Genomic DNA, 23,798 nt, shown 5'->3' on the forward strand with positions numbered 1-23,798 from the left:
GAACTGGAAGGAAAAAACAGCAAATTTTAAAATAGGTCATTTGAGATCATCCAGTCTGAGAAAATGAAAGAATTTCTTTTGAATGAAGAAAAATGAACAGTCTCCCTTCTCCAGGGGATCTTCCCAACCCAGGGATTGAACCTGGGTCTCCCATTGCAGGTATATTCTTTATCAACTGAGCCACCGGGGAAGCCCAAAAGACTTGTGGGACACATATTATTAAGCATACTAACATATGAATAATGGGAGTCCCAGAAGGAGAAGGAGAGAGACAAAAAGAATATTTAAAGAAATAATAGCAGAAAGCTTCCTAAATTGGACGAAAAACATTAATTTGCACATTCAGGAAGCTCAACTAATTCCGTATGAAAAGCTCAAGTGATACATACTTAGCTCCATCACAGTCAAACTGTTGAAGACAAAAACCAAACAGCAAATCTTGAAAACAGCAAGTGAAAAGTGACTCATCACATAACATAAAGTAATAACATTAACAGTTGACTTCTCTTCAGAAACCATACAGACCTAAAGGCAGAGGGATGACATATTTAAAGTGCTGAAAGAAAAAGATTGTCAACAAGCATTTCCATATCCAGCAAAATTATCCTTCAGAAATGAAAGAGAAATTAAGACATTCCCATATAAACAACGACCAACAGAGTTCATCACTGGCAGACTTGCTCTACAAACAATACTAATGGGAGTCTTCAGGCTGAAAGACTCAAATTCACACACAAAAAATAAAGAATAGCAATAAACATATGAAAAGATGTTCAACATTATTAGCTTTCAGGGAAATGTATTCCAAATATGAATGACATATCATTTCATACTCGCTAGGATAGCTAAGACTAAAACAAAACAAAACAGACAATCAACAGCAAGTCTTGGCAATGATGTAGGGAATTTGGAACCTTCGTTAATAGAACTGTAAAATGGTGTGGCCATTTTGGAAAACAGTTTGATAGTTCCTCAAAATTCTAGAGATAGAGTGACCATATGAGCCATCAGCTCACAGCTGGATAGACAAGTGAAATGAAAATACGTGCCACACAACTTATATATTTCTATTACAGAAGTGTATGGAAATATCCCTCAGCTGATGAATGGATAAAGAAAATGTAGTATATGCATACAGTGCAATATTATCTGGCCACAAAAAGAAACCAAATATTGATACATGCTATAATATGGATGAATCTTGAAAATGTTATGCTTAGCGAACAAACCTAGAAACAAAAGATAGCATGCTGTATGATTCCTTTTATATCAAATGTCCATAAGTCTATATTCGTGGAAAATAGATAAATGGCTGTCCATAACTGCAGGAAAAGGGGGATAGGGAGTGACTACAATGAGTAAAGGGTTTCTTTTGGTGTTAATAAAAATGTTCTAAAATTGATTGTGGTGATGACTGCATATCTTCATGAACATACTAAAAATCATGAAATATATACTTTAAAAGGGTGAATTTTATGTTTTATGAATTATATCTCAATAGAACTGTACTAAAAATTAAGAAATATATAGGCTTATTTCCCCACTTTTTTTCTTAACAAAATGTAGCATACTATATATATTTAAAAAAATTTTTTTAATTGGAGGATAATTGATTTACAATGTTGTGCTAGTTTCTACCATACAACAATGTGAATCAGCATCAGTATACATATATCCCCCTCTCTCTTGAGCCTCCCTCCCACCACATAACATACAGTATATACTTTTGATTCACTTAACAATATAGGCATTCTTTTCATACTAGTACTTAGAAATATTCATTCTCTTTTTACAGGCTATTTTTCATATACATTTTTTATTTATGTATTTATTTTATTTGGATGCACTGGGTCTTAGTTGTGGCATGTGGGCTCTAGTTTTCTTACCAGGGATCAAACCCAGGCCCCCTACAATGGCATTGCAATCTTAGCCACCGAACCAACAGGGAAGTCCCATTTCATTCTCTTTTATGGCTATGTAGTACTCAGTTGTGTAGCTGTACTATCTTTAATTCAGCAAGTTTCCTACGTAGCATTTGGGTTGTTTTTAATATTTTGATATTAAAATAATGTCACAATTAATAACCTTGTGCATTTGTTGCTTTATTTTTTGCAGATGTAGCTCCAGGGTAACTTCCTTTAAAAGAGATTACTCAATCAAGAGGTAAATGCCTGTGAACATAAAGCTTCGTTAAATATTGTCAAATTTTCCCTCCATAGAATTTGTTCCATTTTGTTCTTTAAACAGCAGTGTAAGACAATGTCTATTTGCCTCACACAGCTTCACTAAAAGGGTAGGTTGTCAATCGCTTGAATTTTTGTCAGTCAATGATAAACAGTATCTCTGTAGTTTCATTCTGAATTCTACTTTGAGTGAAGTCGATATGTGTAAAGAACTTAGTCTTTTTTAATGAACCGCCATGTCCTCTTGCCCATTTTTTCTATCAGGCTTTCAGTCTTGTTTTTCTAGATTTTAACAGAGTTCTTTATATATCCTAGCTACTGACTATAAATATCATGTAAACTGGTGACTCTTAAACCATATGTCCATGCCTGAGCTCCAAATTTGTATATGTAGCCATCTACTTTTTTCCCCCCTCAATTATCTACTTGATACTTCCACTCAGATACCCAAGAAGCATCTTACATATATTATGGCAAAAACAGAACCTTATATTTCCCCCTCAGCAAATCCTCTCCTCAGTAAGTAAATAATTCAACCCCCAATACCTATTTTTCTGTATCTCCTCTGATATAATTCTGGACCAAGCCACCATCATTTATCTTTCTGAACATGGCAGCACTTCCTAACTGTGCTTCCCACTTCCATCTTTACCTCTCTCCTCCCTCATAATCCACATTCCCAAGTAGTGGCCAGGATGAGCTCTTTTAAAAGTGTAAATTAGAGCTTCCCTGGTGGCTCAGTGGTAAAGAATCTGCCTGCCAATGTAGGAGACACAGGTTCGATCCCTGATCCAGGAAGATACCACATGCCTCGGAGCAATTAAGCCCGTGTGCCATAGCTACTGAGCCCAGAGCCTAGAGCCTGGGAGCCACAAGTGCTGAGCTGACACGATGCAGCTACTGAAGCCACACACCACAGAGCCTGTTTCCAGCATAAGAGAAGCCACTGCAACGAGAAGCCTGCCCACTGCAACGAAGAGTAGCCCTAACTCAGACCACTAGAGAAAAGCCCTCGCAGAAATGAAGCTCCAGCAAAGCCATAAATAAATAAATAATTTTTTAAAGGTATAAATCAAATCCTGTAGCTTTTCTCTTTAAAACTTTCCAGTGGCTCCCATAATAGAAGGAATGTGTGCGTGCTCAGTCACTCAGCCATGTCCAACTCCTTGCGGCCCCGTGGCCTGTAGCCTGTCAGGATCCTCTGCCCATGGAATTTTCCAGGCAAGAATACTGGAGTGTGTTGCATTTCCTACTCCAGGGGATCTTCCTGACCCAGGAATCAACCCCAAGTCTCTTGCATCTCCTGCATTGGCAGGCAGATTCTTTACCACTGTGCCATGTGGGAAGTCCCAGTAGAAGGAATAAAATAGAATAAAATCTAATCGTTCTTGTGGCTTCAGTATCTGACAGGATTTGACCCTTCTTACCTCTGTAGGAGTCTCCCACTCCTCTGGCCTTCATTCGCCCTGCTCCACTCACTGTGGCTTTCTTTTATCTCTTGAACATTTCAAGTTAGTTGTATTTGTAAAACTTTCATACATTTCTCCTCTTTTTGCACGAATGTTCTTCCCTTTCACTCCTATGGCTGCCTCCATCTCTCCATTCAGGTCTCCACCAAAATAGCCTCATACTCTATTCCTCTAGTTAGTTATATTCGAAGCTTCTTCCCAAGCCAGTTGGTGCTATGGATATTTCAGTTACATAAGCAACCAAATTCCAGCTTTTTAAAAACCTATTTGAGGTTTTTCTTCCCCTCTTGCAACAAAAAATAAGTCTAGTTAATATACTTATAGAAACATCAACAATTAAAGTAGGGAAATAATGATTTGAGCACAGTTGCCTATTTATCTGAAAAAATTAAGTTAGATCCCCTACCTTATGTGTGAGTGCATGCTAAGTCACTCAGTTGTGTCAGACTCTCTGCGATCCTATGGACCATAGCTGGCCAGGCTCCTCTGTCCATGGGTTTCTCCAGGCAAGAATACTGGAGTGGGTTGCCATGTACTTTTCCACCCCGGCCTCATTCCATATGAAAAATAATTCCTAGTAGATTAAAAAACCAAACTAAAATTATAATATTGGGGAAATACTGGGAAAACTATTGAGAATACATGTATGAATTTGGAAGTGAGAAAGGCCTTCTTGGACAAGATGAAAAATCCAGGAGCTATGAAAAGATATATAAGTTGACAATTAAAATGTGAAACTTCTGTGATTTCTCTGGTGATCCAGTGGCTGAGACTCAGCACTCCTAATTCAGGGGGCCCAGGTTTGATCCCTGGTCAGGGAACTATATCCTACATGCCGCAATTTAAAAAAAAGGATCCTACATGCTGCGATGAAGATTGAAGATCCCGAGTGTCACAGCTTAGCACTCACACAGCCAAATAAATAAATATTTTAAAAAATAAAAAAATGTAAAACTTCTGTAAGTAAATAACACTATTAGTGTTATTAAAATGAAAAGACAAATAGCAAACTAGAAGAAATACACTATGTATAACATACCAACAGTTACTATCCAGAATACCTAGGAACACCTACAAATCAATAATAAAAGACAAATAGCTTAATTTATATAAATTTCATTGTAGCTGTATACAAACAGCAGAAAAAAATAAACATGAAAAGGTTTCTACTCTCACTGATATCCAGGGAAATGATTATTGTATACTTATAAGTATATAATAATTTTTTGTCCATCAGATTAGCAGACATAAAGAAGATTGACAAAAGCCAATATTGGCAAGGAGGTACAGAAACAAATATGTGCATATACTGTTGTTATATTATTGATGTGATACTTTTTGTCAACATTCATTAAATGAAAAAGTAGTGTTCATGATTTTTGATCTAGTAATTCTAAGGGGGTAGATAAATCTTCTGAGAAATCACTCATATAAGTGCCTAGATAGGTATACATGTTCCTTGCAGCACTGCTTGTAAGTAATGAAAAACTGTAAGTAGTCTAACCATTTACCAAAATGGAAAACTACATGAGAGTTAAAAAGAATGAAGTAAAGCCATAGGTATTGACCACACCGTTGAGGAAAAACACAAGTTCAGAGTAAATGTACAATATCTAGGTGAGGAAGATAAAACAGAGGCACGTGTTTCAGCATGTTCATAGATGCATAAAAAAAGTCTGAAAGGATTCATACAAAGCTGGTTACAACAGTAGTTTGCCCTGGAGAGAGGTGTGGGATTGTGTGTGTATTGGGGGAAGGAGAGGTTGAGGAAGTATTTTTGCTTTCTCTATATATTTAAAAAATTATAACTAGAATTTTAGTCAAATAATCTGAAAAAATAAACAAATAATTAAAGGAAGTATAACTTGGGCTTCCTTGGTGGCTCAGTAGTAAAGAATCCACCTGCCAATGCAAGAGACATGGGTTCGATCCCTGATTCAGGAAGATCCCATGTGCCTTGGGGCAAATAAGGTCATCCATCACAACTACTGGCCTCAAGGGTTTCATTACTGAAGCCCACACACCTAGAGCTCATGCACCGCAGCTAGAGACTGGCTCCCACTCACTGCAACTAGAGAAAAGCCTGCAGCCTGCACAGCAAGGAAGACCCAGCACAGTCAAGAATAAATAAAAAAAAATTATTTTAAAAAGAAGTGTAACTTTCGGAGATATCATTTAAACGTCTAAAAACGAATTCAGTTGACAATGGCACTGAAGTGTTGGGGTATTTGCTGATACCCGATAGACATGGTTAGTCGGCACTGACAGCAAAAAGCATATACTCTGGGGTGAGACAGACTTGGATTTGAATTCTAGTTCTTCCATTTACCGTATGACACGGACAAGTTGTTTAACCTCTCTGAATTCAGGGATAATAGAATCTACTCCTAAGAGCTGTTATCAGGTAATATCTCTAGCATATAGTAGTAGGTGGCTCAGCTAAGTGGTGTTATTATTAATAATGGTTAAAATTATGGCCTGTAATTCAATGAGAAGTGAGAAGCAGGTGAATGGTGATCAAATAGCATTGATGTGGATGGTTTACAGAAAACTTACAAGGAGAAAGCATACATGTGAAACACTTCCATCCTGCACAGAAGTTGTCTTTATTAAAGATCAGAGAAGTATGGTGTTATAAACCTACTCTTTAGTTCCTTCCTGTCCTAGAGAATCTGGATCCTAGAGAGAGAGAACCCCAACACTTCTGAGTACTGTCAGCTGGTTGCCAAGTTGGGACACCTCGTCTCAGAGCTGTACCTGTACTTGCAGAAACTGGAGGATTCTGACATGGGAAATTCAGAGAATTTTGACATGGGATTTATCCAGGAAAGTTTGGTTTATCTACTTTGTGTCTACTCTATACCTTCTGGAATGCTGTGAGAAGTAAAATGAAGTAATACATGGGAAACTGCATGTATGCTCAGTTGTTCAGTTGTGTCCGACTCTTTGTGACCCCATGGACTGCAGCCCTTCAGGGGGATTTTTCAGGCAAGAACGCTGGAATGGGTTGCCATTTCCTTCTCCAGAGGATCTTCCTGATCCAGGGCTCAAACCTGCATCTCCTGCACTGGGAGGTGAATTCTTTACCATTGAGCCACCAGGGAAACCTAGTAAACTTTAAAATGCAGCAAACTTATTGCCATTAGTATTGCAGAACCTTGAGGCTGAAAAGGACTGTAAAGATGGTCTAGTCTAACCCCACAAACGTAGTAGGAATCCTCCTATAAGCATCTCTAACCAGTTGCTAGCCAGCTCTACCTGCACACTTACAATGACAGGGCCTCCTTCCCTGAAACGTAGCCCCTTCTCTCTCTAGTTAGCTGTGAGAAAAACTTCTCCTTCAGGTTGGGTTGAAGCCTATTTTGCTGCATACAGCAGCATACAGCATACAGCATACAGCACGCTTGTACACATTGACTTCCACAATTTGGAGACAGCCTTCACAGCTCAAGTCATCTTCCCTGCCTCCCCCACCAGAGTACTTTTGCCTGTTATTTCCATCAGGAAATAATTTTCAGATTCTTCATTCCCTGGGACTCCACCCACTCCAGCTGGTTGGTGTCCCCTTGCAAACAATGGTGTGCAGAGCAACCACAGTCAGCACTGCTGATGTGACCTAATCAGGACAAAGTGCAGAACAGGCATCACCTCCTGTGATTTACACACAATGACTCTATTTTTTTTTTTCCCCAATTGTGAATTCCACCAAGACTCTCTGTGACTCTGTTCATAAAGCACAGAATCAATACTTTCCAGCAGTTGCATCAAGTTGGCTCATTTTAAGCTTGTATTTGGCAAATACTCCTAAGTCTTTCTCATCTGAACATCAGTTTCCCAGATTTATAATTAGCTTAGGTGGACCCAGTTTAAGGAATATCACATTGCCAGCACCATTGATTGCCAGTAGAATGTGGGATTTTAGTTACCACCCTTCATCCCGTGTCCTTCCCTCCCTGGTTCAGGAATTACTGTCATGACTTCTGTGAAAGTCCTTCTCTTCCCATCTTTACAGTTTACTAACTTTGTGTGGATGAAGTTTAGTTTTGCCTGTTTTGAAATTTTATATAAATGGACTCACTCTGTATGTATGATTCTACAACTTCTTTCTCTCAGAATTATGTTTGTGGGATTCATCTATATTGACTATGTAGCTGTTTGTTCATTATTATTGCTGTAGACTATATGTATGAATATTTTAAAATTTATTCTGTTGATGAATTCTTGGGCTTTTATTTATTTTATTATAAGCTATGTCACCTTAAATATTCTGTATCTACTGTGGCACATGTGCAATGTAATTGATAAGCAATTATTACATGTGTTTAAATCTTATCTCCCAATTTCTTTCCAAATATAAGCATCATGTCTTTACAGTTAAAGGCTTTGAGCACACACTAGTTTTCTTTAAAATGTATGCCTGGGGGTGGAATTGCTGGGTGTTAGGATTTACCTAAAAATATGAAAATGTACATAACCCAAGCATGCCCTTAATGTTATTTCCAAATTCCAACCACATCTTTTGCATGGGGTGCTCTATGTGTTTAGATCAGCAGTCTAATCCTTTTTGAGTGACCTTGACCTTGGGTCCTGGCTTCAAGCCCCAGATTATCAATGGCAATAAGCATACCTCTTACTCACCAGAAGAGTTCCTTCTGTAGAGGGTATCAGCATCTGCTATCTTTATGGTCTCCCTGCCTTGAGTTAGTCATCACTAGAGAGAAGGTGCACGGGGCTGTCTTATCCTGGACAAAGGTCTTCATGTCCAGCATGGATCTGCAGGAGAGTCATTTAATGGGGGACTGGGGAAGTCACTCTGCTTGCTCTCTCAAAGGCATACCAGTCATTCGAAGATATTAACTGCTCAAAAGGCTCAAGTCTGTATATAGGCCCTTCTCTAATGTTAGTGGAATTTGGGGCAAAAGTACAAACAGATGCAACATGTCTACCTAAATTATTTAAAATTATAAATCACTCCAACTGTTCATATGCTCTATTCTATTTTGACAAATATATATCTTTAATACCAGGGAAGACCAGGTCCAAATTTAGGATCCCCAGACTCCTCAGATTTATGCACTAAAATGAGGTGGTGGTGGGAGCACTCGCGCCGGCCCACTGCCCTGTTTTTCCATCTCTGTCCTGCACTAGGCATCTGTACACTGCTGCTGCTGCTAAGTCACTTCAGTCATGTCTGACTCTGTGCGACCCCATAGACGGCAACCCACCAGGCTCCTCTGTTCCTGGGATTCTCCAGGCAAGAACACTGGAGTGGGTTGCCATTTCCTTCTCCAATGCATGAAAGTGAAAAGTGAAAGTGAAGTTGCTCAGTTGTGTCCGACTCTTAGCGATCCCAAGGACTGCAGCCCACCAGGCTCCTCCGTCCATGTCCATGGGATTTTCCAGGTAAGAGTACTGGAGTGGGTTGCCATTGCCTTCTCCAGGCATCTGTGTACAACAGAAGCTCAAATGTCCGAGTGATGTGCCCCTCTCTCAAGCACAGCTGCCCCTCAGCTACTTCCAGGGGTTCCCAGACTCTACCTTAGAGAACATGGCCTGGAGAAGAGCCCACAGGCTCCAGTCATTTGGGGAGGGAATTCAGGGGTCACAAGTTCCAAGAACTTGGTCCTGAAAGAGAGGCACAGACGCCAGGTGGGCATGGCCCCTGAACACTATGTAAGGAATGTGGTCAGACCTGGGGTAGAGGTGCATCTCTAATGTGTGTACCTATGCCCAGGTGTAAAGGTGGTATTGTCTGCCTACCATCTTCTCCCTCTCCCCTCGTGGGTGCAAGAACTGTCTGGCTGTATCCCCATCACCTCTCAAGATGTGTGGCACTGAAGTCATAGCGCACATAGGTGTGTGATGGAAAGTACCTAAGAAACAGTTCCGCACACTTCATTTAAACTTTTAGTACCCATTATACAGGCAAAGGCTGTGAGGTTCAAAGAGGTAAAGTGACTGGTCCAAGGTCACACAGCTAGACGAAGCAGAGGCTGGATTTGCACTAATTTCACCATCTAACCTCCTCTCTCGCCCTTCTTTTTGTAATTATTCTTTCCTCGTCTCTGTTCTGGGGCGGAGGGTAGGGAGCTGTCCCTGAACAAGGCCTGCCTGGCCTCCCCCTCCTCCGGTATTCAGCCTCCTCCTCCCCCACCACACCCCTCGCCCCTCCTCCAGCCTCCGCCTCGCGTTGTGCGCCCCTCCCTTCACGAAGCCCCGCCCCTCCCCTCAGGGCGACGTCACGTGCCGCCCCATCCCCCCGCGCCTGCGCACTGCTTATTTCCCGCTGTCAGGATGAGGAGGCGGAGGTCGGCGCTCGGGTCCGTCTCTGCCCGCGGCTGTGGCGGCGCCGGCGGCTCCAGCCTTAGCGGTTCCTCCCTGGGCGGCGGCGGCGGCGGCTCGGTCGACGCCTCCTCCGCCAGCTGAGCCCGCGGGAGCCCGGGACGCCGCTTCCCCGCCCATCCCCGCTTCCCGAGGCCGGCCGCCCGGCCATGGCGCAGCCGGGCCCGGCTCCTCAGCCTGACGGTGAGGCGCCCACCATGGCAGGCGCGGCGGGCGCGGCCTGCCCGGCGCCGGCGTCGCGGGGGGACCTGCGGGCGGCGGGAAGGGCGAGCATAGGCCCGGGAGGTGACCCCGCCGGGCGGAGGCGGGAGCGCGCGGGGTCCGGCGCTGGCTGCACGCGAGGGCGGTGCGAGGGCCTGGACGGCCGTCTTTGGCGAGGGGGCGGGAGGTGCCGGCGTGGGCCGTGGCTGGGGTGGGGGCGGAGTGAGGGGGGTGGTGAGGGGGGTGCGGGTGAGCTGGGGAGAGTGGAGAGGGAGCTGCTGTGGGTAGCGGTGGGACCGGCACGTGGGTTCTGCCCGTGAGGAGGATGGAAATCAGGAACATGTGCTATATTCTTTAAAAGAAAAAGAAATTACTTAGGTAGTGGTGATGTGCCCTCCCCACGCCCCGCCTCCGTCCTTGTCACTGAACGCTTTGAGCTCAGTTCTGTGACCGAAACTAACTGGCTCGGATCTGTAACTGGTTTTAGTAGCGTTCCTTGAGAGGCGTCGTGGCTTAATGGTTAAGTGCTGGGGCCTGGGCGACTAAAGCACCTGGAGCCTTCACTAACAAGCACGATGCGGGTTTCTTAGCCTCTTGGAGCCTGAGTGTTCTCATGAAAAGATATTCAATCGTGCCTTTATTTTTTGTCTATAAGGGAAGTAAAGTGACTTACATAAAGTGATTAGTATTAAGGCGGTATTTGGGAATGCTGAAGCCGAGGTAAAAACGTGTCTCTTTTATAGCACTTCCATCCATGGAAGGAGAAAGAGCCCCATCTTAAATAGTCCCAGGTGGTTGTCAGGCCTTCCTGTCTTCTGGGAAGTTGGCTAAGCCCTGCTTCAGAGAGTGACCACATGGTTCCAGGTGTTACTATTTTGTGTCTGGTCCTTGGCAAGGTACTGTTGTATCTGGGAGTGAGAGTTCTTTCAGGTGTATTTCTATAATCAGCGTGTGTGGTTAGCATCTTTAAGTGAGTGGAATGTTGGGATTTGGCGCTGGGCACATAGTTGATGCTTAAAAACTTGCCTTTGCCTAGGGTTGCCTCAAGAAAATATTTCATGAAAACCTGATTCTTTGTTCTTGCCTTTGGGGAATGTGAAACAATGTTACCAGATTTTAATGTTAACTTCTTTCTTGGAGTGTGCTCTAAACCCTGCTTGCCTCTAGTTTTGGGTTTTGTTAGCTGCCTGAGGAGAGATGCCTGTCTTGCACCCACACACTTGGAATTGTATGAAAATCTGGATGCTGTTTCTGCTTCAGTAGATGGGAGGCATTCTCTGGTGGACTGTTGGAGGAAACGGGTTTTCAGGCTACCTTTTAATCCTCACCTTTTGCATTTGGTGTCAGGGAAGAAAACATTGCTTTTCTACAAACACCTCTTTGTTATTGCAGACGAGGCAGAGTAGAGGGAGCCCCAGTGGCTTCTGGTTCTGATCTGGAGTGGTAGGTATGCTTAGCTGGCGGCTGTCTTCTCTTGAGTTGCATGGAAACAAAGGTCTTGGACGGCTCAGGTGACATGACAGTCCGGAATCAAAACTCCCTCCCTCTTTCTAGATGTGAAATGGTCTTTGTTGTAAATAGGCAGAAGTGACTAAGCACTTGAAAGAGGCTAGGAAAAATTAGCTTTAGGAAATCATGTATTCTTACTACAGGTTTATTCCCTATTTTTCAAATCCTGTGATTATGGGATGAGATTTAGTTTGCATAGATTGCAGTATTTTCAATTAGTGTAGTAAATGAGCAGCCACAGCTACTGTTAACAAGAGAATTCTGTGTGTTTGAGTGCTTTGTGTCTGTGTCTTCTTAGAAATTCATCTTGGGGGATTTAATTTTTCTCTTTTGCTGAACTTAATATAGATCACTACTTAACACTTTAGCTTTAAGCACAGTTGAATTTCCTAGCCCTACTGTTATAAAAAAATTGCAGAATTCTTTTGAGTTAAACTGACAGTAAAAGGTAACTTTTACTTTTTGACTTTAATCTAGCTTTTATTCCTTTTTATTTTTTTCTTTGACCGCGCTGCACGACTCATAGGATCTTAGTTCCCTGGCCAGGGATTGAACCCAGGCCCTCGGCAGTGAGAGCACAGAGTCCTAACCACTGGACTGCCAGGGAATTCTCAGGTATCCCATTTTAGAAGCAGTTTTAATTTACGTTGATGTTGTTTTCTTTTCTTTCTTTGACATATCTTTTATTTTTCATGGAGATATTGTAGGTTAAAAAAAGAACTGATTTGTGTGTAAAATCTGTAGGTTAAAGTGTAATAATTTTCTTGTTTGGTTGCTAAGTCATGTTGGACTCTTTGTAACCACATGGACTGCATCATGCCAGGCTTCTCTGTCCTCCACTATCTCCCAGAATTTGCTGAAGTTCATGTCCATTGACTCAGTGAGGCTATCTAACCATCTCATCCTCTGTTGTCCTCTTCTCCTCCTACTCTCAAGCTTTCCCAACATCAGTCTTTTCCAGTGAGTTGGCTGTTTGAATGCTGTGGCCAAAGTATTGGAGTTTCAGCATCAGTCCTTCCAGTGAATATTCAGTTGATTTCCTTTAGGTTTGACTGATTTGATTTCCTTGCAGTTCAAGTCCTTATTTTGTAAGTTTTTTAAAAACTGTTTTTTGGATTGTGCACCTTAGTTTACTCGTTTAGAACAAAGGTAACTTTAATAGTCAAATTTCAGCCTATTATTTATTTTATCTTGAGAATTCAAAGAGTATATGTGATGTAAACTATTTCAAACTGTAATATTTTTGAATCTAAGTTAAACTCTTAGAAGCATTTGCTCTGATTTTACTTCATTTCTTTTTTATTTAAAAACACTATATGCTAAAATCCTTCCATTAAAAAAAGGTGGCTATTAAGTATGTCTTCTCTCATCTCTGAGAGGAAACCAGTATTAAGTTTTCTGTACTTGACTTTTTTCTATAAATTTCATAGGCTTTTCCCCCTAAAATGGACATGGTTTACATACATAGGTCTGCAACTTGTCTATTTCACTTGTAAATGATAACTGTACTTATTATATACTTGTAAATGGTTATGTGCCCGTAAATGTGCTATAGACACTGCATGCATTATCTCAGGAAATCTTTAGGTCAGTGAAGTGGATACTATTATAATATTGTTCCTGTTTTATTGATGGGGAAACTGAAGCGCAGAGAAGTTAAAAAGTGCCTAGAATTACCTAGCTAGGAAGTGAGGGGAGCCAGGATTCAAATCCAGGTTATCTGATGCCAGAGCCCCCTGATCTGTTTACTAGATTGTGGGCTATTTTCCAGTTCATTGCTACAGATGTGCCTCATTCTTGTTAAAGAATGTTGTCACATAACATGTACCACATATGATTTATTTGCCTCTATCTTTATTGGTAGATAAGTAGATTGCTTTCAGTTTTTCCATTTTATAAGTAGTTCTGGTCTAGATATTCTTGTACATACTTTTCAGGTACTTTTACTTCTGTAAGACTACTGAATTAAAGGGCATGAGCTCTGAGTGATTTAAATTTTAATAGCTATTGCTAGCTTACTCTCAAAAAGTATCAATTTACATACCTGCCAATAGTATATGAGAGGGTAGATTTCCCCTACACTCTTACAAGCCCTGGATAATGCCAGTTGTTTTAAAATTGTATTTTCTGATAGACGAAAAAAAAAAAAAATCCAGTTAATAAATGCTTGTGTGCCTAGTCTAGGTAGAGCTCTAGGAAATAAAATGATGAAAAAAACCCAGTCCTTGTTCCTAAGTAGTGAAGCAGAAGGCCGTTAGTTAATCCCACAGACAAGTGTAAAACTGTTCAACACATGTGAGTGTGTACTACTTGCCAGGCGCAATTCTAGATATTTGGAATATATCAGTGGACAACACAGATAATAAAAAACCCTGCCCTGGCGTGGGAGAAACAGATATTAAACAACAAACATATCAAATCATATGGATTGTTAGGTGATAAGTGCTATGGAAAAAGAAAAAAAATGGAACAGGGTAAAAGGAGGCAGGGTAGGCTGGTTTTAAATAGGGTGGTCAGAGTTAGCTTGTTGAGAAGGTGACATTTGACCAAAGACTTGAAGGTGATAGAAGACCTAATGTGTGGATATCTGAAGGAAGAGTATTCCAGACAGAGGGATCAATTTTTGCGAATACCTTAGTGAAGGAATGTGTCTGTCACGTTTGAGGGATGGCATGGAGGTCATTGTGGCTAGAATGAAATTACTGGGGCAGTGGGTGGAAGGATGTGGGAGAGGAAGGAAGAAGTGAGCAGTAAAATAAGAGGTGAAAGGTGGCAGGTATTATAGGGTCCTAGAGCATTTTAAAGATTGACTTTCACTGTGGGGAATCATTGAAAATGTTTTGAGCTGAGGAGTGGTGTGATCTGACTTACATTAAAAAAAACAAACACCAAATCACTCTGGTTGCTAGATTGGCAACAGAGTTAAGGAAGGCAAGGGAGGTGTAATTAGTACTATAGATCATCTGAAATTTATTTCTTTTTAAATTTAACAGATAAAGTTTAATATAAAGAATTGTTAACTAAATAGATATTCCTTCTCCAGGGAATCTTCCCAGCTCAAGATTCGAACCGGGGTCTCCTGCATTACAGGTGGATTCTTTACCATTTGAGCCCACATAAGAGATTACCTAAGGGAAAAGAAGAGCCTGAAGAATATAGGGATAGTAGAGTGATCAGCTACTGCCTCTAGGGCTAAGGGAGAGCACCCGAGGAAGAAACACATCTTCAAGAGGCTGCTCCCAGAGATCCAGACTTGGTTGGAGGAGGTGCAGCTGTGGCCCTCTGAAGGGCAGAGCTCCCTGGAAAGCTGCTTTCTGGCTTGCTGGGGAAACCTGCCTGCATCTGGAATTCATTTTTGATGTGACACAGGGCTCTAACTTAATTTTTCTTCCAAGGTGTTGGTGATGAACAGGGGGGCTGGCGCACTGCAGTCCTTGGGGTCACAAGGAATCAGACGGGACTGAGCAACTGAACTGAAGGTGTTAAAGCTAGTTGTTTTAACACCATTTTATTCAATAATACATATATTTGGTTTATTATTACTTGATAAAGCTCCCAGCCACTAACCTTGATCTGAAACACAAAAGCCCTGAGCTTACCTCTCACAGTCTTAACTACTTCAGAGTGCCTACATGCAATAGCTTGGGGTTGTATAATAATCCTTTAATTGTATGTGTTACCTGACTACCCGGTGGATTGAATTGCCTTTGACTCTTAAGGACTCTGATTTTGGTTTTTATTTAGTGAAATTTGATGTGTTGTTCTTGTATAATTATTAAATTGAGTTTAGTCTTCATAAAAGTATTTCGTAAACAGTTGTTCTCTTTTGTGTAGTAAAGTTGTGCCAGGTAATGCAGAACTGGCATTCTGCATAGTTCCGTTTTCAGGAATTTTATGGTATAGTGGAGGAATGAACCTTAGGCACAATAATGTGAAATGAGGAGATGCCTAGTGTTGGTACATTGTTCTTCTCTGGAGCACAGGGGAAACTTAACTATAAGTAAAAGAACAGGGAAAGCTATGACAGAATGTGCCTTTGTTCAATTTTCTCATTAGAGACTAATGAAGGAGTCAAAATCGATCTTATTTTCTCTTCCACACAGAAAAGGTCTCGATATTTAAAGAGTTTGCTTGCATCTTGGCAGATCCTCACATGAGGGTACTATACCCGCTCCATTCTTTGTCGTTTCCTCTGCTTGGCTAACCAGACGTTCCAGTACCGTGGAGTTTCTCAGTGCTCTTCCTAAAATGGTGTTCCTAAAATTTCAGAATATTCCAGACATAGAGTCCATATGACTTATGCATTGAACATCTAAGATACTCCTTTGATTAAAACTCTCAACTCTGTTTAATATGTGGTAACATTCCCTCAAATTTGTTTTGTTTCTCTGTATCATATTAGTTTATAATAAAATAAAAGCTGTGGTTTATTGACCTGTTACATTCCTTGCTTTGTGCTGTGTGTTTTTTAAATTACTGCTATTTCAGTGTTCACTATAGACCAGATACCATGCTAGACACTGGGGATACAGATATAGTTACAGGTTCTAAAAAATCAGTAGACACTATTTTTTAGAGTAGTTTTAGTTTCACAGCAAAACTGAATGGAACGTACGAATTGAACAGAAAGTACAAGGAGCCAGAAGTTTCCTTGTGCCCCCTCCCCATTTCCCCACCATCAGCATTCCACAACATTCCACCAGTGTAGTAAATTTTCAAATAATCGATGAACCTGCACATCATTATCACCCCAAGTCCATTTACATTATTCACTCAGTGTTGTACATTCTGTGGGTTTGGATAAACATGCAATGCATGTATTATTGTACAGAATAGTTTCATTGCCTAGGAATCTCCTGTGTTCTAGCTACTCATCTGTCTTTTCCTCTAGATCCTTGGCAAGCACTGATCTTTTTACTGTTCCCATGGTTTCTGCCTTTTCCAGAATGTTATATGGTTGGAATCGTACAGTTACATGGCCTTTTCAGAGTGCTGCTTTCACTTAGTGATACACATTTAACGTTTCCTCGTGTCTTTTTGTGGCTTGGTAGCTTTTTTTTTTTAAGGACTGATTAATATTCCATTTTCTGGATGTACCAGTTATTCAGTTATTGAAGGACGTCATGATTGCTTCCTAGTTTTGACAGTTAACCAATAAAACTTCTGTAAAGCAGGTTTTTGTGCGGATATAAGTTTTCCACTCATTTGACTTAAATATTAAGGAGTGTGACTGCAGAATCATATGGGAAGAGTATGTTGAAGTGGGTGTACCATTTTGCACTCCCACCAGCCGTAAATGAGAATTCTTGTTCCACTTTTTCCAGCATTTGTTCAGCAAGTGTCTGTGTTTTGGATTTAAGACATTCTAGATGTGTGGTGGTATCTTTAGTTGTTTTAATTTGCAGTTACCGAAAGACAGATGATGTTGAACTTACTTACTGTTTGTATATTTTCTTTTGTGAGGTGTCTGTTCAGAATTTTTGCATAACTTTTAATGAGACTGCTGATTTCCTTATTGCTTAGCTCTGAGAGGGCTTTGCATGTTTTGGATCACAGGACTTTATCAGCTGTGTCTTTTGCAAGTCTTTTCTCCAGATCTGGGGCTTGTCTTATTCCCTTGGCAGTGTCTTTCACAAGCAGAAGTTTTAAATTTAATGAAACCCAACTTATTTCTTTCATGGATTGTACATTTGGTGCTATATCTAAAAAGTCATTGTCATCTAGATTTTTCCCTATATTTTGCTCCAGGAGTTTTGTAGTTTTACATTTTACATTTAGGTCTGTGACTCATTTTGAGTTATTTTTTGTGAAGGGTGTAAGGTCTATATCTAAATTCTTTTTTCTTTATTTTTGCATGTGGATATTCAGTTGTTCCAGCACCATCATTTGTTGAATTGCCTTTTCGTCTTTGTCGCAGATCAGTCATCTATATTGTGTGAATCTACTTCTGGGCTCACTGTTTCTGTTCCATTTATGTATTTGTTTATTCTTTCATGTTGTTGTTGTTCAGTCACTCAGTTGTGTCCAACTCTTTGGGACCCCATGGACTGTAGCATGCCAGGCTTCCCTGTCCTTCATCATCTCCCGAAGTTTGCTCAAACTCATGTCCATTGAGTCAGTGATGCCGTCCAACCATCTCATCCTTTGTTGTCCTCTTCTCCTCCTGCTTTCTATCTTTCCCAACATCTAGGTCTTTTCCACGGAGTCAGTTCTTCATATCAGGTGGCCAGAGTATTGGAGCTTCAGCTTCAGCATCAGTCCTTCCAATGAATATTCAGGGTTGATATCCATTAGGATTGACTGGTTGGACCTTCTTGCTGTCCAAGATACTCTCAAAAGTCTTCTCCCTCACCATAGTTCGAAAGCATCAATTCTTTGCTGTTCAGCCTTTTTTATTGTCCAGCTCTCACATCTGAACATGACTACTGGAAAAGCCATAGCTTTGACTATACAGACCTTTATAGGCAAAGTGATGTCTCTGTTTTTTAATATGCTGTCTAGGTTTGTTACAGCTTTTCTTCCAAGGAGCAAGCGTCTTTTAATTTCATGGCTACAGTTGCTGTCCACAGTGATTTTGGAGCCCAATAAAATAATCTGTCACTGTTTCCATTGCTTCCCCATCTGTTTTCCATGAAGTGATGGGACCGGATGCCGTGACCTTCATTTTTTGAATGTTGTTTTAAGCTAGGGTTTTCACTCTCCTCTTTCACCTTTATCAAGAGGCTCTTTATTTCCTCTTCACTTTCTGCCATAAGGGTGGTGTCATCTGCGTATCTGAGGTTATTGATATTTCTCCCTGCAGTCTTGATTCCAGCTTGTGCTTCATCCAGCCTGGCATTTTGCATGATGTACTATGCATATAAGTTAAATAAGCAGGGTGACAGTATACAGCCTTGGCATACTCCTTTCCTAATTTTGAACCAGTCTGTTGTTCCATGTCGGGTTCTAACTGTTGCCTCTTGACCCGCATACAGGTTTTGCAGAAGGCAGCTAAGGTGGTCTGGTATTCCCATCTCTTTAAGAATTTTCTAGTTTGTTGTGGTCTACACATTCAAAGGTTTTAGCATAGTCAATGAAGCAGATGTATACATTTTTCTGGAATTCTCTAACTTTTTCTGTGATCCAACGGATATTCGCAATTTGATCTCTGATTCCTCTGCCTTTTGTAAATCCAGCTTGTACATCTGGAAGTTCTCAGTTCACATACTGTTGAAGCCTCACTTGAAGGATTTTGAGCATTACTTTGCTAGCATTTGAAATCAGTGCAGTCGTGCGATAGTTTGAACATTATCTTTGGCATTGCCCTTCTTTGGAATTGGAATGAAAACTGAACTTTTCCATTCCTGTGGCCACTGCTGAGTTTTCCAAATTTGCTGGCATATTGAGGGCAGCACTTTAACAGCCTCATCTTTTAAGATTTAAAATAGCTTAGCTGGAATTCATCACCTCCACTAGCTTTGTTCATAGTGATTCTTCCTAAGGCCTACTTGACTTCACACTCCAGGATGTCTGGCTCTATGTGAGTGATCACACCATGATGGTTATCTGGGTCATTAAGATCTTATTTTGTGTAATTCTTCTCTGTATTCTTGCAACCTCTTAATATCTTCTGCGTCTGTTAGGTCCATACTGTTTCTGTCCTTTATTGTGCCTATGCACAATATGTGAATTTAAATTTCTTAAAAATATTTTTTTGCATCAGAAATAAAAAAATGCCTGTAAAAATTTGAAAATGTATAATATGAATGGAAAAGTTCATATAAGTTCATAAACTCGCCTCTCAGAGATAAACACTGTTAAAGATCTGGTATATATTTTTCTGTTTTTTTAAAAAGAAATGTATATTCTGATGATTTAAAAGTGGAGTCACGGTGTATATGCTTTTCTCAACCCTCTTTTTCTTTACTTTGTTTTTGATATAGATAATGTTACTATTTTTGAAATAGATCACTTTTGTGGCTGTATAATATAGCTGCTGCAGTCCGTGGGGTCCAGTAGGGTCCAAAGAGTCGGACAGGACTGGGCAACTGAGCAACAATATAGATACACTATAATTTTTTAAAGTAAGTCCTCATTGATAAATATTCATGCCATTACAATAAAACTTCAGTGAATATCCTCGTACCTGTCTTCACACACACACGTGAGTATTTTTGTGTCACAAATTGCTTGACCCAAAATAACTGAGTCAAAGAATGCATGTTTAAAAATTTAATGGTGAATGTCAAATTCTCTTTCAAAACAGTTTGACAGTTTACAGGCTCACTGTCAGGGTATAAGAGAGCTTCTTGTTGTTTAGTCACTAAGGTCTGTCTGACTCTGTGACCCAGTGGACTGTAGCCTGCCAGACTCCGCTGTCCATGGAATTTCTCAGACAAGAATACTGGAGTGGGTTGCCATTTCCTTCCCAGGGGATCTTCCAGACCCAAAGAGTGAATCCAGGTCTCCTGCATCACAGGCAGATTCTTTACCGTTGAGCCACCTGGGAAGCCATATGAGAGCTTCTAGCTCCTTAATTTAACAAATTAAGTTCTTTACATATGGGGAAGTTGACCTCATTATCATATGTGTAGCAAATGTAGCAAAAATTTCCCCCATTTTGTATATTTATTTTGAGATGTTTTGGCATATGGAAATATTTTAACTTTGGTGACTTACCAGTGTTTTCCTTCAGTTCAGTCACTCAGTTGTGTCTGACTCTTCAATACCGTGGACCTCAGCACGCCAGGCTTCCCTGTCCATCATGTGTTTTCCTTAGTGGCCTCTAGATTTCCTTTGTCTATGTTATCTTCTAGTATTTACTTTTTTAAAAGAAATATTTTTATTTGCTGTGCCGAGTCTTCGTTGTGTCACGTGAGATCTTTAGTTGTGGCTTGTGGGCTCAGTAGTTGCAGCGCCTGGGCTGTAGCATGTGGGACCTTAATTCCCCTACCAGGGATCAGACTCTGAGTCCCCTTCTTTGCAAGGTGGATTCTTAACCACTGGAACACTAGAGAAGTCTCTAGTATTTACTTTTAAATGTTTCATCATTTTGGAATTTATTTTGATGTAGGCACTGAGATAGGAATTCAGCTTTTATTAGAATTTGTTTCAGTGGCTAGCCAGATAGCACATATAGTGATTTTTCTCCATTGATTTAGACATGTCACACTATTTATTACATGCTAAATATCCAGAAATATTTGAGTCCATTTCTGAATAGTGTTTTGTGTTTTCTTTGATTTATCTTTTCTGGTGTTATACCACATAGTTACAATGACTTTTTCCCTACTTTCTAGTGTTTTAATGTTTTAAAGAGCCAAGAACCTTCTCGAATTTTCCTGAACTCTTTCTAGGTATCTATTCATTCAGATAAAAGTTGGAATGATCACATTAAGTCTGCCACCATGCTCCCTGACGGCACTTTAAATGCATTAGTTATTCAAATCTCTGAATTCTTTAAGGTTGATATTCTCCCTATTTCACAACTGAGGAAGTGAAAGTTTAGTAAATTGCTCAGGCTTCATGACTATTTTGATTCTACCCACTATCTCTCAGGTCAGGTTTAGTTAAGTAAACTCTCATCATTAAAAAGAGGGCAAAGTTAAAACACCAAGGTTTTTTTTTTTCCCTACTGTAAAGTACAAAGAAAGTGTAAACAAAACTGGACTTATTACTCGTAATCGTATGCTTTGGGATATTTTGTCATTTTAGTGTATTTCTGGTCATGTTTTATATCAACAAATACAATTTTTAAGAAGTAGATCATACTGCACTTGTAGTTTTGTATTCTTTTTTTTTTCTTTAAGTTAGTTTTATTTATTTATTTGGCTGTGCCGTGTCTGAGTTGCAGCACGTGGGATCTTTGATCTTCAGCTGCACGAGGAATCTTTAGTTGCCACATGTGACCTCTTAGTTGTGGCATGTGGGATCTAGTTTCCTGGCCAGGGATCGAACCCTAGGCCCCCTGCATTGGGAGCTCAGAGTGTTAACCACTAGACTACCAGGGAAGTCCCTCTATTTTTAATTATGATATAAAATTTTTCTGTGTAAGTTATTTTTCAAAAAAGTTGATTTTAAAAGTCTAAAAAAAAAGTCTATAAGTATGTCATAATTTATTTTCCTGTTTCTGCCTGTTTGATTATTTGTAAGATCTTGCTATTAGTAAATAACTCTACAGGAGACATCCTTGGACATCTGTCTTATTTTAGTTTACATTTCTCCAATTAGTACTGATATCTTTTAGTGTAACCTCATTCCTGTTAACATTAAGTATAGATTAAAATTTTTATTACCAATAGCATAGACAAATGTTATTGCTGTTTTAAGTTACTAAATGCAACTTAAAACAGCAATAAGATACTGTTTTGATGGGTGTGATTAGGCTTTAAAAATGTATTGACTACTTGTTTTCTTTGTGCATTGCCTCTTCATGTCCTTTGTCATTTTATTATTATTTATAGATATCTTTTTCATGGACATTGGCCTTTGTCGTTTATTTGTTACAGATACTTTAGAGTTTATTCTTTCTCTTATTGCTAATGTATGGTATAGAGAAGCCTAAGGATTCTTTCGAACAAACTTGATAATGCTTTGATAATTTCAAAGACTTGCTTTATCTCAGTGTCAGATATCCGCTTATACTTTTTTCATTTTTGTTTCTTTCCTAAATTATTGGTCATTTTTTTTCAGTATCATTTGCATTTTCTGAATTGTTTCTATATGAGCTGTTTGTCAAGTTAGGAATTTTAGATAAAATTCATATTGCCTGTTGCAAGCAATTCAGAAAATGTAGAAAAGAAGCATAAAGAAAAAAAGATTAGCTAAAGCTAATACCCATTCACTTGTTGGTTTATTATCTTTGCAGAGTTTTAATATGTATAATGTATGAAAAAACTCTTAAAAATTGAAAATTCTAATACTTATATAGGATATTGTTCCCACTTAAGTGACAAATTTTATTTTTAATGACTGCATGGTATTCCATTGCATGAATTCCATAATATTAATTAGGTCTCTTGGTATATATTTATTAATAGTTAATTTTTTTTTCTATTACAGTTAACACTGTTGTAAACATCCTGCTACATATGTCTCTAAATATTTGTGCAAATACTTACCTTAATCCTTATTAGTTGTTCAAAGGTTCAAAGGTTATGTGCATGTAAATTTTGATACTTTTGATACATATACATTTTGATGTATTCTTCTGTGTCAAGAATACTTCTCCCCACAGTAATTGGAAATCCAGTCCCAAGTGACTCAAGGGTTGATTTTTTTTTGTGTATGACAAGTTTAGAAGTAAAGCATTCCAAGGCTGGTTCAATTGTTCCGGGATGTCCAAGATCGAAGTTTCTTCTATTTTCTTCCTGTGTCAACCTGTTTGCTCACATCTTTATTATTTTTTGTTGCGTATTCAGTTCTGATTTCCTTTTGAAAATACTTGCTCTTTTAAATCTTTGAGTATTTTCTTTCTTTTTTAATATTTTCTTAGTTCCATTTGTTGGGTTCTCTGTTTTAGGTATGTAGATCATCCTTTTTATTGGACATTATTTGTTTTTCAGAGCTGTTTTCCTCTTTCATTGCTTTACTTTTTTCCTTTGTAATTCATTGAGATTATTTCAGATTTTTTTGATCTGTAACAAAATTGATTAATTGGTTTCCTAATGTTGGGACAGATTTTGTTGAGATAAACTCAACTTGGTTGTAGTGGGTTGTTCTAGTATGTATATAGATTGGATTTAATAATATTTTAATATCTTCTTCATTTGAAAAAGTTCATAACTGAGATTGGCCTATAGTTTTCCGTTTTGGTACTACCTTGGGTTTTGGTATCTTGGTTATACTAGCCTAGTAAAATAGGGAAGCATTCCATCTTTTACTATGCTGAAGACAGTTTAAATAACATAGGACATATTTATTCCTTGTAGATTTGTTAGAATTTGTTATGGTCTCTTTCAAGTTTGATCTTCAGACTTGTTCGGGGGTCACTTTTCTTTTCTTAGCCATTTGCTTATTTCTAACGTTTCAAATTCTAATGTTTTGAAATAAATGCTTTAAAGAAGTAACATTCTTGTAATGAAATCTGTATATTCATCATCATTATTTCTTAGGA

General features: G+C 39.4%; 1 protein-coding gene, 1 long non-coding RNA gene and 1 other non-coding gene across 7 annotated transcripts in view; 2 read left to right on the forward strand and 1 right to left on the reverse strand.

Annotated features, from left to right (window-relative positions):
• LOC136150020 (uncharacterized) overlaps nucleotides 1-7,959 on the forward strand; it is a 30,207-nt gene extending 22,248 nt beyond the window's left edge. Inside the window, exons 3-4 of the long non-coding RNA XR_010659735.1 lie at nucleotides 2,116-2,163; nucleotides 6,320-7,959. This is a non-coding gene — a long non-coding RNA (uncharacterized lncRNA). The remainder of the gene's footprint in view (nucleotides 1-2,115; nucleotides 2,164-6,319) is intronic.
• A 1,979-nt stretch (nucleotides 7,960-9,938) lies between these two features.
• The window catches only part of RABEP1 (rabaptin, RAB GTPase binding effector protein 1), an 89,233-nt gene continuing 75,373 nt past the window's right edge, over nucleotides 9,939-23,798 (forward strand). For all 5 annotated transcript variants that reach the window (XM_065908532.1, XM_065908537.1, XM_065908535.1 and 2 more), the window contains exon 1: nucleotides 9,939-10,177. In XM_065908532.1, coding sequence (XP_065764604.1) covers nucleotides 10,144-10,177 — 34 coding nt within the window. In that variant the 5' untranslated portion in view covers nucleotides 9,939-10,143. The remainder of the gene's footprint in view (nucleotides 10,178-23,798) is intronic.
• Nucleotides 12,239-12,311, reverse strand: TRNAE-CUC (transfer RNA glutamic acid (anticodon CUC)). The gene has a single exon. It is a non-coding gene; the product is annotated as a tRNA-Glu (tRNA).

This window comes from Muntiacus reevesi, chromosome 18 (genome assembly GCF_963930625.1).
Source record: "Muntiacus reevesi chromosome 18, mMunRee1.1, whole genome shotgun sequence".
In the NCBI taxonomy this organism is placed as follows: Eukaryota; Metazoa; Chordata; class Mammalia; order Artiodactyla; family Cervidae; genus Muntiacus; species Muntiacus reevesi.